Source organism: Cherax quadricarinatus, unplaced genomic scaffold (genome assembly GCF_038502225.1).
Source record: "Cherax quadricarinatus isolate ZL_2023a unplaced genomic scaffold, ASM3850222v1 Contig3310, whole genome shotgun sequence".
Lineage (NCBI taxonomy): Eukaryota > Metazoa > Arthropoda > Malacostraca > Decapoda > Parastacidae > Cherax > Cherax quadricarinatus.
Window position 1 is genome coordinate 1 of NW_027198336.1, and position 15,000 is coordinate 15,000.

The following is a 15,000-nucleotide window of genomic DNA, read 5'->3' on the forward strand; positions in this document are numbered from 1 at the left end:
TGTTCTCCGTAACCTACTAATTATCCCTTTTTGCCACCTGATACCCCTGCTTCCTTCCTGCCCTGCAGTGCTGTATAGCCCTTGTGGTTTAGCGCTTCTTTTTCATTATAATAATAATGGGAGGCATTCAGGCTTAACTGAAGGGAAAGAAAAGGCCAATTCCTGGTATTAAGAACCCTCACCAGTTTTGATGCTGATATTTATTGTACCCAAATTTGCAAAGTAAAAATGGACCATTAAGATACAAATCCACAGACAATCTTATGACATTTTGGTTTGACTTGGAACGTTAACTAGGGTGACTAGCTAATGCTCCAAGTCTCCTATGTACAGGTTATTTGTGCACTGTGCTTTTTTTTTATTAGAATAAGATATCCTTTTTTTTTTTTTTATTGTATAAAGTCCTGTGGGAGCAAGTCAACATTCTCATCAAAACTAATCTTTCACAGACATCTACCAACAAGTCCACTCCCAAATATCTGAACACATTTAGTTCCTCCATACTCCCTCCTTCCAATCTGATATCCAATTTTTCATTACCTAAATCATTTGTGACCCTCACTTTTAATTTCCTCCTTTTACACATCCTCCCAAATTCATCCAACCTTAACTTCTGTTCAGAATCTTCTAAAAGCACAGTGTCATCAGCAAAAAGCAACTATGACAACTCCTGTTTTGTGTTAGATTCTGCATATTTTAATTCCACACCTTTTTCCAACACCCTAGCATTCACTTCTTTTACAACCCTATCTATAAATGTTAAAACAACCATGGTGACATCACACATTCCTGCCTAAGGCTTACTGTTACTGGAAATTGATATACAACCTTGGGGTTTTTTGGGGGGCAAAACAAAACTTCGCTGGAAATCAGCTGTGATGACCAGTTTGATCAATTCCCACAAACTAATGTATATAAATAAATATATAGATTTCTGAAGGCTACAACAGATTTTGTAAGCACCTTAGCCCACCTGACATTTGCCAAACCTCCAAGGCTATGCTGTGCCTAAGGGTTTTGAAGGTAAGAAAAAACTGATACAGGGAAACTGGCATGATAGAACCAATTGATAAATTACTTCTCACAAACCTGAAAAGAACTTATATATCACTTTCTCTGAAGGCTACAATGATTTTGATGACCCAGGCCTGAAATGGTCCATTTCTAGTTTTCTGGATGATACCTTCAGCCCTTTCTACCTCAATCTCTTGCTACCCTCTACCCCCGCAGGGGATACCCTGCCCTGCTGTTTTCTATAACCTACTGATCATCCCTCCCCCCTTCTGCCGCCCAATACCCTCGCTTCCTTCCCTACCCTGCAGCGCTTCGCACTTCTTTTTGATTATAATAACCTAGTTTTCTGGAAGCACTTTAGCCTGCATGAAACAGTCTTTATGGAGGGACCATGAGTAGGATCAAATGCCCACCTGACATTTACTTGCATGGAGAGCTACTCATTACCTGTGTGAAGACTGTCAGGTTATGCTTAGTCATCCTTTGATCTATATACAGTGGACCCCCGGTTAACGATATTTTTTCACTCCAGAAGTATGTTCAGGTGCCAGTACTGACCGAATTTGTTCCCATAAGAAATATTGTGAAGTAGATTAGTCCATTTCAGACCCCCAAACATACACGTACAAACGCACTTACATAAATACACTTACATAATTGGTCACATTCGGAGGTAATCGTTATGCGGGGGTCCACTGTATTAAGGAGCATGTATACTATTTCCTTAATGGTACCTCAACCGGAGGGCCCAAGAAAGAAGATGAACGTCACCCCCCCCCACCTGGGGGGCCACCACCGGGTCACCATCTGGAGAAGACCTGGGCTGGAAGTACCAGCGAATCAACATGAATGAATGAATCTGGAAGGATCAAGTTATACTGTGTATTAATTTTTATAATATATAATGGTTATATAATACAGTATTTTACACTCATAACAAAGTTAAATACCACACTTAAGTTTATTATTATTATTATAATCAAAAAGAAGCGCTAAGCCACGAGGGCTACACTTAAGTTTAAAACTTGAGTATCTACAAAAACACGAATGAATCTGTAAGAATTTGTTACCACAGATTGTCTTTATATATTTATAATGGCTAATGTTTGTACAATAATCATTTCTAATATTAAATCATTATTACTAACAAACATTACTTAACTGTTCATTATTCATCTAAGCAGTTTTCTATGACATAGATGTATTCACCAGCAGAACAGAGATATGGATCCATATACTCCAAATTTCTATAAGGAAACACAGCAAACGTCCCATTCCTAAAATAACCAAGCCTGAAAATACACAAGAGATTTAGTTATTGTATTAGCAAAAGCAATTCTGTATGTATAACAAGCTGCCTCTGAAGCTGTATAAACTAAAAAATGTGTAACCCACAACAGTCCCCAACATTTTAGTTACCCTGTGTTACAAATTTTGAAGATAAAAAAATCCTCTTCAAGGGGGGCTCCTTGGCGTGGTGAAGAGGCTCTTGGTCTGAGGAATTAGCCCTGTCGGTCTTCTTCCTCAGACCGAACCTAATTACCCCCCATTCTCCCCTCCCCTATCCCATCCTCCCCATCCTCCCCTTTTTCCATTCCTCCTCCTCCTCCTCACCCCTCCCTTTTGCCCTTCCTCTTTTTAGCCTTCGTGATTTCTCCCACAGGCGCGCTAGTTCCTAGGTAGGGGAAAGGACACCGGGGTCCATCCCATTCCGTTGAGGTTTCTTGGCGGTGGCGTAGTTTGCCGTGGAATCTGGATTGCCTAGGGATGTCCCGATCCCTCTCCGGTATCCCGGAGTAGCTTTGAGTGTCTTTTGGGCGACGGGTGTATCTCTGGAAGCCACCTTTCGGATTCCGGGGGTGGTGGCTGAAGGAGGTATGCTTTGTGGCGGATATCCGGCCGCCCTCTCTTTTGTCCACCGAGGTAGCTCGGCAGATGTGAGGTTGCTATCCCAGATTGCTGGTTTACTGGCATGAAGGGTAGGGTATGGCACGGGTTCCATGCTGCATCTGCGCTACTAGCGGTGTCGAGTCCTCTTGGGCGCGGAGGGAGATTTCTGGCCCTTTCATTCCTCCTAGGAACTATCCCTCCCCGGTCCCCCCTTTTTTTTTTCTTTTTTTTATTTTTATTTTCTTTTCTTCTTTCTTTTTTTTTCTTAAAAACAAAAAGAAAGAAGTAACCTAACCATGGCAGCCCTAGTCCATGAACCTGGTACCCCCGGGCCCCTTCTTGATACCGCACCCCGTTCTGACCCCGCCTCGTCTTTGGACCACTCTTCAGACATTCCTCATGCCTCTGTACCTATTGCCGGTGCTGTTTCCTCACCCGCTTCAGGTACTGAGGCCTCGACTGACTCCTTCGATTTATCAGACCTTCGCTCTCCTCTGACTATGCTTCCGGCCTCTCCCTCTACGGTGCGGCAATTTTCAAATCGCCGACCCGTTCCACGTCGGACCAACTCTGGTCCCACGCCTAAACGTCAACGACAATTACCTGCTGATGATACTTCTCCACCTTCACCTTCTCGTTCTTCTCAGAAACAATCGACACGTCCTTCACTACCTTTCCACGCTCAGTTTCAGACTGAACAGTGGACTAAATTCTTCACTTTACGACCAACTTCCTCTACTGCCTATCTTTCTGACCATAGTATTGGCAAGGCACTCCTACGCCATGTTGGTAAAGATATTTCTTTTCATGCTCTTAAGAGCGGTACGCGCATCATTACCGTACAGAATGCTACCCAGGCTCGTGAGCTCTCTCGTCTTTCCCATATAGATACTGTTCCTGTCACCCTTGAAAAACATCATTCCCTCAATTCTTGTAGTGGTACCGTTATTCTGCCCCATACCATAGTTCAACAAAATTTCCAGACATGTGGCACCGACATTCTAGAACAGCTGGAACTCCAAGATCTCCCAATCCTCAAGGTAGACACTTACGTTCTTCCTGCCCGTGGGCAGAGACGATACCCTAGCAATGTGGCTCGTTTAACTTTTGACAGCCGAGAACTCCCATCCTCCGTTTATATAGCAGGACATCGGTTACAAGTTCGAAAGGTGATCCCTACACCACAACAGTGTAGAAATTGCTGGCGATTTGGCCATCCAGCGAAATATTGCAGATCTATCGCCGAATGCCCAGTCTGTGGTGCCGATGACCATTCTAATACGTCTTGCAATCGATCTCCCTCTTGCCTTAACTGTCATGAGGCTCACCCTTCGTACTCTCGCCGTTGTCAGGTCTATTTAAACGAGCGGGAAATCCGTTACCTCAAAGAGACAGAAGGTCTCCCTTATGCCATGGCAGTTTCTCATCTCCGCCTCCAAGGGAGACTCCCACGTGTTTCTTATTCCCGTGTTTCAAAACGTCCCCCCACTTCTGGTATCCCATCTTCTACACCCACCTCTGTGGTTACCTCTCCCATAATCACTCCTGTATCTAATCCTTTTGCTGTCCTCGGCTCAGACGTCCCTACTTCAACGCCTCAGTCTAATCTCGCTTCTTCGAGTTCTCTCTTACAAGCCTCAGTATCGACGAGACCTCGTACGACACCTCTTCCCAATCGTCCCTCTACTTCTCAAAAGTCAAAAAAAGGTCCGGTAACACCTCCTACCCATCTTCCACCTCCTCATTTTACCCTCCCTGTCTCTGTCCCTAGTTCTTCCCCTCTCACTGGCTCAGTTACAAGTGCAGAGGTTCACCCTCCTCCTCGTAATGTACCTTCCTCCCCTGTTCCCTCCCAAGTTTCTTCCTCTTCTGCCACCTCCCAGGTTCCTGTCTCTTCTGTCCCCTGCCACGCTTCTCCAGTTCCCTCCACCCTTTCGCCCCCCCCTACCTTGGTACAGTCCAATACAGTTCCAATCTTTACTCATCCTCCCCCTACCATTCCCAATATTGTCTCCCATACGACATCTCTGAATTCCGAAACACTTGAAGCAATCTCTGAATATATTGCAGAGACCAAACCATCAATGGACACTGATCCACCTTCCGCTCTTTCTCTCTCCTCTGCTCCATCTGCGCAACTCCTTTCTTCACAGCGCACCATTCCTTCGCTGCTTGAACATTTTCCACTGCCTCCGCATGTGGACTTTTCTAACCCTTCTAGTCCGTAGGAACCCTTACCTGCGGATTTCAAGTATCTTTATCATTGCCAATCATGGCCTTTTTACAGTGGAATATACGCGGCCTCAGGGGTAATCGGGGTGAGCTTCAGATGTTACTCTCCCAGTTTGCCCCTGTTGGTGTTTGCTTACAGGAACCAAAATTACACTCTGCTGTTATTTCTCACATCTCAGGCTATAATTTATTGTATTCTTCAGATCCTTTTCCTGATGGGACCTTTAATGAAAGTGCCCTTCTTCTCCGCACTGATATTCCGTACCATCAGCTATTTATTCATACTTCGCTGCATTACACAGCAGCCCGTATCCACTTACATAGGTGGTATACACTCTGTTCTTTATATCTCTCTCCTTCTCGGGCATTATCTATTCCGGATTTTGCCTTCCTTGTTTCGTCATTACCGCCACCGATTCTGTTACTTGGTGATTTTAATGCCCACCATTTCCTCTGGGGAGGGTCTCACTGTGATTCCCGTGGAATTCAGTTAGAGGCTTTTCTTGCCACCCACCCCCTCCATGTTTTAAATACAGGTACTCACACCCATTTTGATCCTCGGACTCATACTCTCTCTTGCATCGATCTCTCAGTTTGCTCTTCCTCCGCCGCATTAGACTTTACTTGGTCTGTTCTCCTGGACTTACATGACAGTGATCATTTCCCAATCATTCTTACTTCCCCTTCATATTCGCCACCTCTTCGCACCCCACGCTGGCAATTTAATCGGGCAAATTGGAACCTTTACTCACACCTGACTGTTTTTAAAGAGGTTCCTTCTTCGTCCTCCATCGATGAGCTTTTACACCTCTTCTCGTCCTCCGTTTTCACCGCAGCTTCTCATTCTATACCCCAAACTTCGGGCAGGCATTCTCAGAAATGCGTGCCTTGGTGGTCTCCTGCTTGTGCTCGTGCAGTACGTTTGAAGCGCGCTGCATGGGGCAGGTACCGGTACAATAGAACCACAGAGCGACTCCTTGATTTTAAACAGAAGCGTGCGATCGCTCGCCGTGTCATCCGTGACGCTAAACGCACTTGCTGGCGAGATTATGTCTCCACCATCACCTCTGCTTCCTCTATGAGTGCAGTCTGGAAAAAAGTACGAAAACTGAGTGGTAAATATTCTCCTGACCCGGCTCCTGTTCTGCGGGTTGCCGGTGTTGATATAGCAAACCCACTAGATGTTGCCAATGAAATTGGCAATCATCTGGTCCGTATTTCTCAGGGACTCCATCTATGCCCCTCATTTCTTTCCTCAAAGTCTGCCAGAGAGTTAGCACCCTTGGACTTTTCTTCTCTCAGAGAAGAACAGTATAATGTGCCTTTTACACTTCAAGAACTGGAGGCAACACTCTCAGCTTGTCGACCATCGGCAGCTGGGCCCGACGACATTCATATTCGTATGCTACAACATTTACATCAGTCAGCCCTTGCAGTCCTATTACGGCTTTACAATCTTATTTGGTCACAAGGAGTTCTTCCACAGCTGTGGAAATCCGCCATTGTTCTCCCTTTCCACAAACCAGGCACTACGGGACATGAAACCTCCCACTATCGTCCCATTGCTCTTACCAGTGCAGTTTGCAAAGTAATGGAACGTCTAGTAAATAGACGTTTAGTGTGGTATTTAGAGACACACAACAGTCTCTCCACTCGTCAATATGGCTTTCGTAAGGGACGTTCTACCATAGACCCCTTACTGCGCTTGGATACGTATGTTCGTAATGCCTTTGCGAATAACCACTCAGTTATTGCCATATTTTTTGACCTTGAGAAGGCATATGACACAACTTGGAGGTATAATATTTTAGCCCAAGCCCACTCCTTAGGCCTTCGAGGCAATCTACCATCCTTCCTTAAGAACTTTTTAACTGACAGGCATTTCCGTGTTCGGGTTAATAATGTGCTCTCCCCGGACTTTGTCCAAGCTGAAGGTGTCCCCCAGGGATGTGTTCTGAGCACAACACTTTTTCTCCTTGCTATTAATGATTTGGCCTCTAATCTTCCATCAAATATTTGGTCATCACTCTATGTTGATGACTTCGCTATTGCCTGTGCAGGCGCTGACTGTCACCTCCTTACAGTTTCTCTCCAGCATGCAGTCGACCGTGTTTCCAATTGGGCCACCACACATGGGTTTAAATTTTCCAGCACTAAAACCCACCAAATCACTTTCACTAGACGCTCTGTCATCTCTGATCATCCTTTGTACCTCTATGGCTCACGTATCCCTGAACGTGATACAGTCAAGTTTCTGGGCCTCCTCTTTGATCGTAGGTTATCCTGGAAACCTCACATTACCTCTCTGAAGGCAACTTGTCACAGCCGGCTGAACCTTCTTAAAACCCTTGCTCATCTTTCGTGGGGAGCTGATCGTCGAACCCTCCTTCACCTACATTCCACCCTTATTTTATCGAAACTTGATTATGGTGACCAGATCTATTCAGCGGCATCTCCTGCTACTCTCTCTAGCCTTAACCCCATTCATCACCAAGGATTACGTTTATGCCTTGGTGCTTTTCGCTCTTCCCCTGTCGAAAGCCTCTATGCAGACGCGAACGTTCCATCCTTATCCGATCGCCGTGATGCCCATTGCCTGCGCTACTATGTACGCTCTCATGATCTCCGCAATCCTTCCATTTATAGAATGGTCACTGATATTAGTAGACATTCTTTATTTGTTCGCCGCCCCTGCTTACTCCGTCCCTTCTCTCTTCGCCTTCATTCGCTCTTGTCTTCTCTTCAACTACCACCTTTCTATGTACATGTAGCATCTCACTTTTCCCTACCCCCCTGGGAAGTTCCAGCTGTTCGAGTCTGTTCTTTCTCCCTCCCTTGCTCGAAAGCCCAACTGTCTACGGTCGCTTCCCGCTCTCTTTTTCTTGACCACTTTCACTCTCATTCTCATGCCATTGCTGTGTACACAGATGGCTCTAAGTCTTCTGACGGCGTAGGATTCGCAGCAGTGTTTCCGGACAGCGTCGTACAAGGGCATTTACTATCTTCAGCTAGTATTTTTACTGCTGAATTATATGCCATCCTTACAGCACTTATCCGTATTGCATCTATGCCTGTGTCATCATTTGTGGTTGTCTCAGACTCCCTTAGTGCTTTACAGGCTATACAAAAATTTGATACACCTCACCCCTTAGTCCTCCGTATCCAACTTTGGCTACGCCGCATCTTTACTAAGCATAAAGATATTGTTTTTTGTTGGGTCCCTGGTCATGTTGACGTACAGGGCAATGAACAGGCAGACACTGCTGCGCGGTCAGCAGTACATGACCTACCAGTTTCTTATAGAGGTATTCCATGTACAGACTATTTTGCTGTAATATCTTCCCACCTTCACACCCGTTGGCAACAACGTTGGTCTACTATGCTCGGCAACAAACTTCAGTCTATTAAACCGAGTATAGGTTACTGGCCGTCTTCTTATCACCAGTGTCGAGGTTGGGAGACTACTCTCTCCCGTCTTCGCATTGGCCATACTCGTCTTACTCATGGATATCTCATGGAGAGGCGTCTTGCTCCTCTCTGTGAGAATTGCCAAGCTCCATTATCAGTCAGCCACATTCTGTTGGACTGCCCACTTTATCAACGAGCACGCAGAATTTACCTCTGTCGTCGTCTTCGCCCCGCTGCTCTCTCTTTACCTTCCCTTCTCGCTGATGGACCCACCTTTCATCCGGACTCTCTCATTGACTTTTTGACAACGACTGACTTACTTCACAAATTCTGATACTTTCAGCCCTTTCTACTTGTATCTCTTGCTACCCTCTACCCCCGTACTGTCCCCTGCCCCGCTGTTTTCTGTAACCTGCTGATCATCCCCCCTCCCTTCTGCCATCCAATTCCCTTGCTTCCTTCCCTACCCTGCAGCGCTGTATAGCCCTTGTGGCTTAGCGCTTCTTTTTGATTATAATAATAATAATAATGAAGATAAAAATTCTCAAGTTTGAAAAAGAGATTTTTTTTAAGCAGTACAGTAGGGCCCCATTTATACGGCTGGTTAGGTTCCAGGCTATCGCCGTAAAGCGGAAACCGCCGTAAAGTGGAACACCCTTTTTTTCCCACTTACAAATGCATACAAACACTAGATAACAAGTTTACACTAACATATATTAAGTTAGCAATAGAACCAGGCATCAAAAAACAATAAAAAAGTACAATACACACATAGTGCACTCATTACTTACCTTAAAATATTTATAGTCTTAATCTAGGGTGAGACAAGTAGTATTTATTGTAAGAAATCAAGTGTGGTATGTATGGTAGTCAGCCAGGCTACCATACCAGGCCACCCCACCCACACATACAATTCTATGATACTTAAGCATCCCAGAGCGATAAAGTGTATATACAGTTCACTCAATACTCACCTTAAAATATAGGGTGAGATAAGTAGTATTTATTGTAAAAAATCAAGTGTGGTATGTATGGTAGTCAGCCGGCTACCATACCAGGCCAACCCACCTACACATAATATTTTATTACATTTAAGCATCCCAGAGCGATAAAATGTATATACAGTTCACTCATTACTTACCTTAAAATATTTGTAGTCTTAATGTAGGTTCAGGAGTAAGTAAATGAGATAAAACGAATAAATGAGAGAGAGAGAATGAGTGCATGAGAGAGTACAGGCGCAGAGTTATGTAAACAAACCAGGCGAACGTAAGTTTTGTAAACTAAGTGTAAACGTCTGGTTTGTGTACAAGTTACATTGTGTACAGGTTGTCTCTACATTGATACGGTAGAATAAATAAAGAAGAACACTCCCATTCTCATGTAACATCATTTTGAGAAGAAATGATGCTCTGAGTGAAGGCAATGGAAATAAGTCACTCTGACTTTGTTGGGTTATCCTAGGTTCTCTACACATATGTTGTTATGTATGATAATCTATGTAACTGTATTTGTGTATACCTGAATAAACTTACATACATACGAAAGGAATAATTTTCTACAGTTACCCCCAGTAACACATTTTCTCTTATGTTAGATTAGAGAAAATGTTATTCTTGGTGTCCCTTGTACAAGTTATCTGGCTACCACATCTCATATTTATGTTTATTTATTCTATTGTAGGGTGTATTTATCATCTTTTTATGTTATGTATCGTGTTTATTATATAATTTTGAAAAAATATCATAGATGGATTAATGAAAATGTGTATTTAACGTAATATACGACATTTAAATGAGACTCGATGATTATTATTATCATTACTAATATGACGTCTGGAGACATAAGACACTCTTACTGATTTTAATGTGTACCTGCATGCCAGCACAGTATGTAAGTTTATTTAAGTACAGGTATACATAAGTATAATTATCAGAGTATATATAAAATATGAAATAACTTTTAAAAACATTTGAAATTTTGGAGTTTCCAGACAAAATGGAGAGACTTAGTGCTTACTGAGCTCACGAAGAATGTAAACAAACAGGGTGGGGCGCGGTGACCGTATTAGAAAGTCAGGTGGGGGAGCCGTATAGCGAGTTTTGGTCATAATTTGAAATGACCGTATTAGCGGAACGCCGTAAAGTGAAATGCCGTAAAGCGGGGCCCTGCTGTACTATGAAAACAAAAATTAAATCAAATGATCATTACAGTTGTATGGTATGGAAAGAAAAGAGGAGGGGTTATGTATAAATTCAAGAATTATGTGAATTAGAATAAGGGTGGGGTATGAAGAGAGTTTATGTACCTGGAGAAGAGAGGAATGTAGAAAAACAAAGAGTCTAAGAAGTCTTAAGCAAGTGTCTTGCACAAGAGAGATGAAAAACTAATCACCAGCCAAAACTGCTAACTTTGAACCTGCATAATTCCATAAGTTTTCCATCAAATTTTGTACTTTTGGTGTCACTACCTTCAGAAAAAAAGATTCTCTCCCATTTCAGATTTTTTTTTATAAAGTGGACACTGAAAGCAAGATTAATTTCAGGTGTCTGGACAGTGAAAGGGTTAAAATACTGATGTACAAATGTGGTTCAAAATTCATCATCAAAGCCACTTACAGATTTTTCTCAAAAATGATTCATATATTTAAGAAAATACATAGTCACATTGAACATGGGTTGAAATGAGTATGTGGGGTCAAAATCAAATCCATCTATAAATCTGTACTCAAATATACTTGATGGATTTACTAGACCCCACACTTTTCATTCCGCTTTCTTACATTTAGCTCTTTCTATGAATAATAATGCTCCTGTATGAATTTCAACATTCCCCAATTAATACGAGACATTATGCTGAATTAAGACACTGAAAATCTGTTAAATTTAAACTAAATATGTAAATAGTTACTGACCCAAAGGCTGCACAAACTTGGGAAGAAACCAAAGGTGAGACCCAAACAAATTGTACTGATATCCAATGATCCACACTGGCAGCCCATGCAGACCAGCAATCACCCACACTCCCCATGGATTCCGGAAATCTGCAAAAGCAAACCTCAAGGGCAATTAATCTATGTCATTCACAACAGATTCTAAAAGCTGAGAGCCAAGCTTCAATACATCTAATGCCATGCACAATCTCAGTGAATGTTAAAATGCAGTTACAAAACTTTTGATCTATATATTATTTTTTCAAAAATACAGCCATTACTCTTACTTTTGGCCAAAGTGCAAGAAACAATGGATGACATTATTCCTTTTTCTCCATGACCAGCAAGAGAATCCTGCCACTTAGTACCCAAAGTGTGATTACATACAAATGCTGTCCACTCTATTGCTGACACCAAGTACATCATCTGAAAACCCATATTATTATCAGTTGTTGCCCATGTGCATTAGTTTCCTTGAAAATACCTAAGCTAAACACATCGATTAATTCAGGGAAACAAATTCTGAAAAGAGAGCAGCCAGACATTTTTTTAAACCTGCAAGTCATGTTGGTGCTTGGGAATGGGAGGCATTCAGGTTTGATCCAAGGAAGGGGAGGATAATTTAAGTTCCCTGGATCAAGATTCCCCCCCCCCCTCACCTGCATCAAGGGACCTTTATGGGATAAATCACAATATTAATCATCACACTTTTTTCCTTTTTTCTGGATAAAAGTATGTATGTACTTATTTGTGCAGGAGAGTCCCTACTAACAGATCTCCACAAAGAAATTGCAAAGACTCTGGGACCTCTCAACCTTTTCAAAAATTAAATAATTTCAACCACATTAAGATCACTGTATAAGAAACACTAACCATAGCACTTATTAATAGCACCTTTGGGTTCAACTATGATTAATGAAATTCTTCAGAATAAATAAAACAACCTGAAGAGGATGAACAAAGAACTGGTAATCAGGACATTTACAAAGATAAAGATGTTTATTTTGCTACCTTATATATTGAGGTTACAGTGGATGGTTTTACAATGTGTGGTTACAGGTTACAGTTTTAGGAAAGCATTGTATTACATATTCTAATGAAAACTCATTATGGAAAGTATTTTGGGCAGACCTTAAAAATTATAGTTTTTGAATGTATAATTAGGCTGTGTTATGAATAAAGATGGATATTTTTTTCTGTGAGGTATTTGACTTTGCCCTCATTCAAAGGGGGGTGCCATGATGTTAAAGAACTAAGATACTGGAGCGACCCTCGCCCCTCCTAAACCAAACTTGATTACTTCCTATTTCTCAGGTGTTGCATCATGCTTACAGATTTAGCTCTGCCCAGACTAACTTATTCCCAAAGGCATATTACCCTCCTGCTACAGCCCCAGCAAATACAAAAAGCTCTAAGTCAATATTCATAAAAACACTGATCCTTGCTTTAACCCTTTGACTGTTTCGGTCGTACATACATGTCTTGCAAACCAACGTGTTTGATGTATATATACTCAAAAATTCTAGCGGCTTCAAATCAAGCGGGAAAAAGCTGGTAGACCCACATGTGAGAGAATGGGTCTGTCTAGTCAGTGCGCGCAGTATAAAAAAAATCCTGCAGCAAACAGTGCACAATAAGAAAAAAAAAGCTCCATGTTTCTGGATTAAAACACCGATTTGTGAGGCATATTTTTGTATAGTTTTTATGGTTATATTCTCGTTTTCATAGTTGCATTTGATAGAATGGAAAACATTATAGAAATGGAGGTGATTTTGATTGGTTTTACTATGAAAAGGACCTTGAAATCGAGCTCAAAGTAGGGGAAATATTTGATTTTTGCCGATGTTCAAGAGTAAACAAATGATGTTATTATCCAATAAATGTCCAACTATCCATTCTAATATGCAATCCTGAATGGGTTGACATTATTTATACAATTATTGCAGTAGTCTGCATAAGAGTAAATCTTCTATTTTTTGTTTAACCCTTTGAGGGTTTTCGTCGTACTAGTACGTCTTACGCGTAGGGGTTTTCGACGTACTAGTACTCATAAATTCTAGCGGCCTCAAATCTAGTGGGAGAAAGCTGGTAGGCCTTCATATGAAAGAATGGGTCTGTGTGGTCAGTGTGCACAGTCTAAAAAAAATCCTGCAGCACACAGTGCATAATGAGAAAAAAAAACTTTGACCATTTTTTTTTAATAAATCAGCGACTTTGCAGTGTATTTTCGTATGGAATTTATTGTTGTATTCTAGTTTTCTTGGTCTCATTTTATAGAATGAAAGACATTTTACAGTAATTGAGATGATTTTGACTGATTTTACAAAGAAAGGTGCCTTGAAATTGAGCTCAAAGTAGCAGAAATGTTCGATTTTTACCAAACTTCAAAAGTAAACAAATCGTGCCAAGCGTGCAATACACGTCAACTGGTGAGTCTAATATTCTTTCACAAGTGCACCAATAATATTTATACCATTTTTTACACTAATGCAGTAGTCTGCATAACAGTAAATCTTATATTTTTTGTGAAAATAAAAATTCAAAGTGGAAAGCAAAAGAATATAAGAGGGGCCTTGAGACGTGACTAATGACTAGAGGAAATGTCATTTTAGTGCCAGGAATGTCTTTCTTGTTTATTCTGGACCCTATTCGGAAATTGGCATCTTTTGAAATTTGTGTGAAATTGGCAAAATTGCTAAATTCTGACCACTGTACTGGATAGTTGAATTTCATAAATGAGTGGTTTCTTGCACCCATTCGATAGAAAAAATGGAGTTCTAGCGAAATATTCATGTTTTTTGTCGACTAGTACAGTGAAATTGGCCGAAAATGGGGCTCAAAGTGGGCAAAATCGCCGATGCGTAAACATCGCCGAGACCGCTAACTTTGCGAGAGCATAATTCCGTAAGTTTTCTATCAAATTTCAAACTTTTGGTGTCTTTATGATCGGGAAAAGATTCTCTATCTTTTCATAAGAGAAAATAATTTTTTTTTTTTAAATTTGGCCGACCCTGAGAACGAGTTTCGGAGAGGGCCTGTCGACCCTCAAAAGGTTAAATAAAAATTCAAAATGGAAAGCAAGAGTAATGTCAGAAGGGCCTGGAGATGTGACTGATGAACAAAGAAAATGTTATTTTAGAGCCAGGAATGTCTGCACTGCTCATTCTGGACCCTATTTTGAAATTGGCATATTTTTTAATTTGCATGAAATTGGCCAAATTGCCAATTTCTGACCACTTTACTGGGTAGTTGAAATCGGTAAATGGGCAGTTTCTTGTACTCAATCGATAGAACAAATGGAGTTCTAAAGAAATAGCTATGAGTTTGGTCGACTGGAACAATGGAATTAGCCAAAAATAGGGCTCACAGTGGGCGAAATCGCCGATTTGTAAATATCGCCGAGGTTGCTAATTTCGTGAGAGGGTAATTCAATAAGTGTTCCATCAAATTTCATACTTTTGGTGTCATTACCATCGGGAAAAGATTCTCTATCATTTCATGAGAATTTTTTTTTTTTTTTCAAA

The 15,000-nt window shown here is 41.5% G+C and overlaps 1 protein-coding gene across 4 annotated transcripts in view; it reads right to left on the bottom strand.

Annotated features, from left to right (window-relative positions):
• Positions 1-159: 159 nt before the first annotated feature.
• LOC138852005 (uncharacterized) overlaps positions 160-15,000 on the bottom strand; it is a 35,613-nt gene continuing 20,772 nt past the window's right edge. For 2 of the 4 annotated variants that reach the window (XM_070081607.1, XM_070081604.1), the window contains 4 exons: positions 11,764-11,902; positions 11,459-11,587; positions 2,177-2,306; positions 160-1,873 (listed from right to left, as the gene is read on the bottom strand). In XM_070081607.1, the coding sequence (XP_069937708.1) occupies positions 2,203-2,306; positions 11,459-11,587; positions 11,764-11,902 (372 nt within the window). In that variant the 3' untranslated portion in view covers positions 160-1,873; positions 2,177-2,202. Of the gene's footprint in view, positions 1,893-2,176; positions 2,307-11,458; positions 11,588-11,763; positions 11,903-15,000 lie in introns of all 4 variants that reach the window. The other 2 variants (XM_070081606.1, XM_070081605.1) reach the window with 2 other exon arrangements.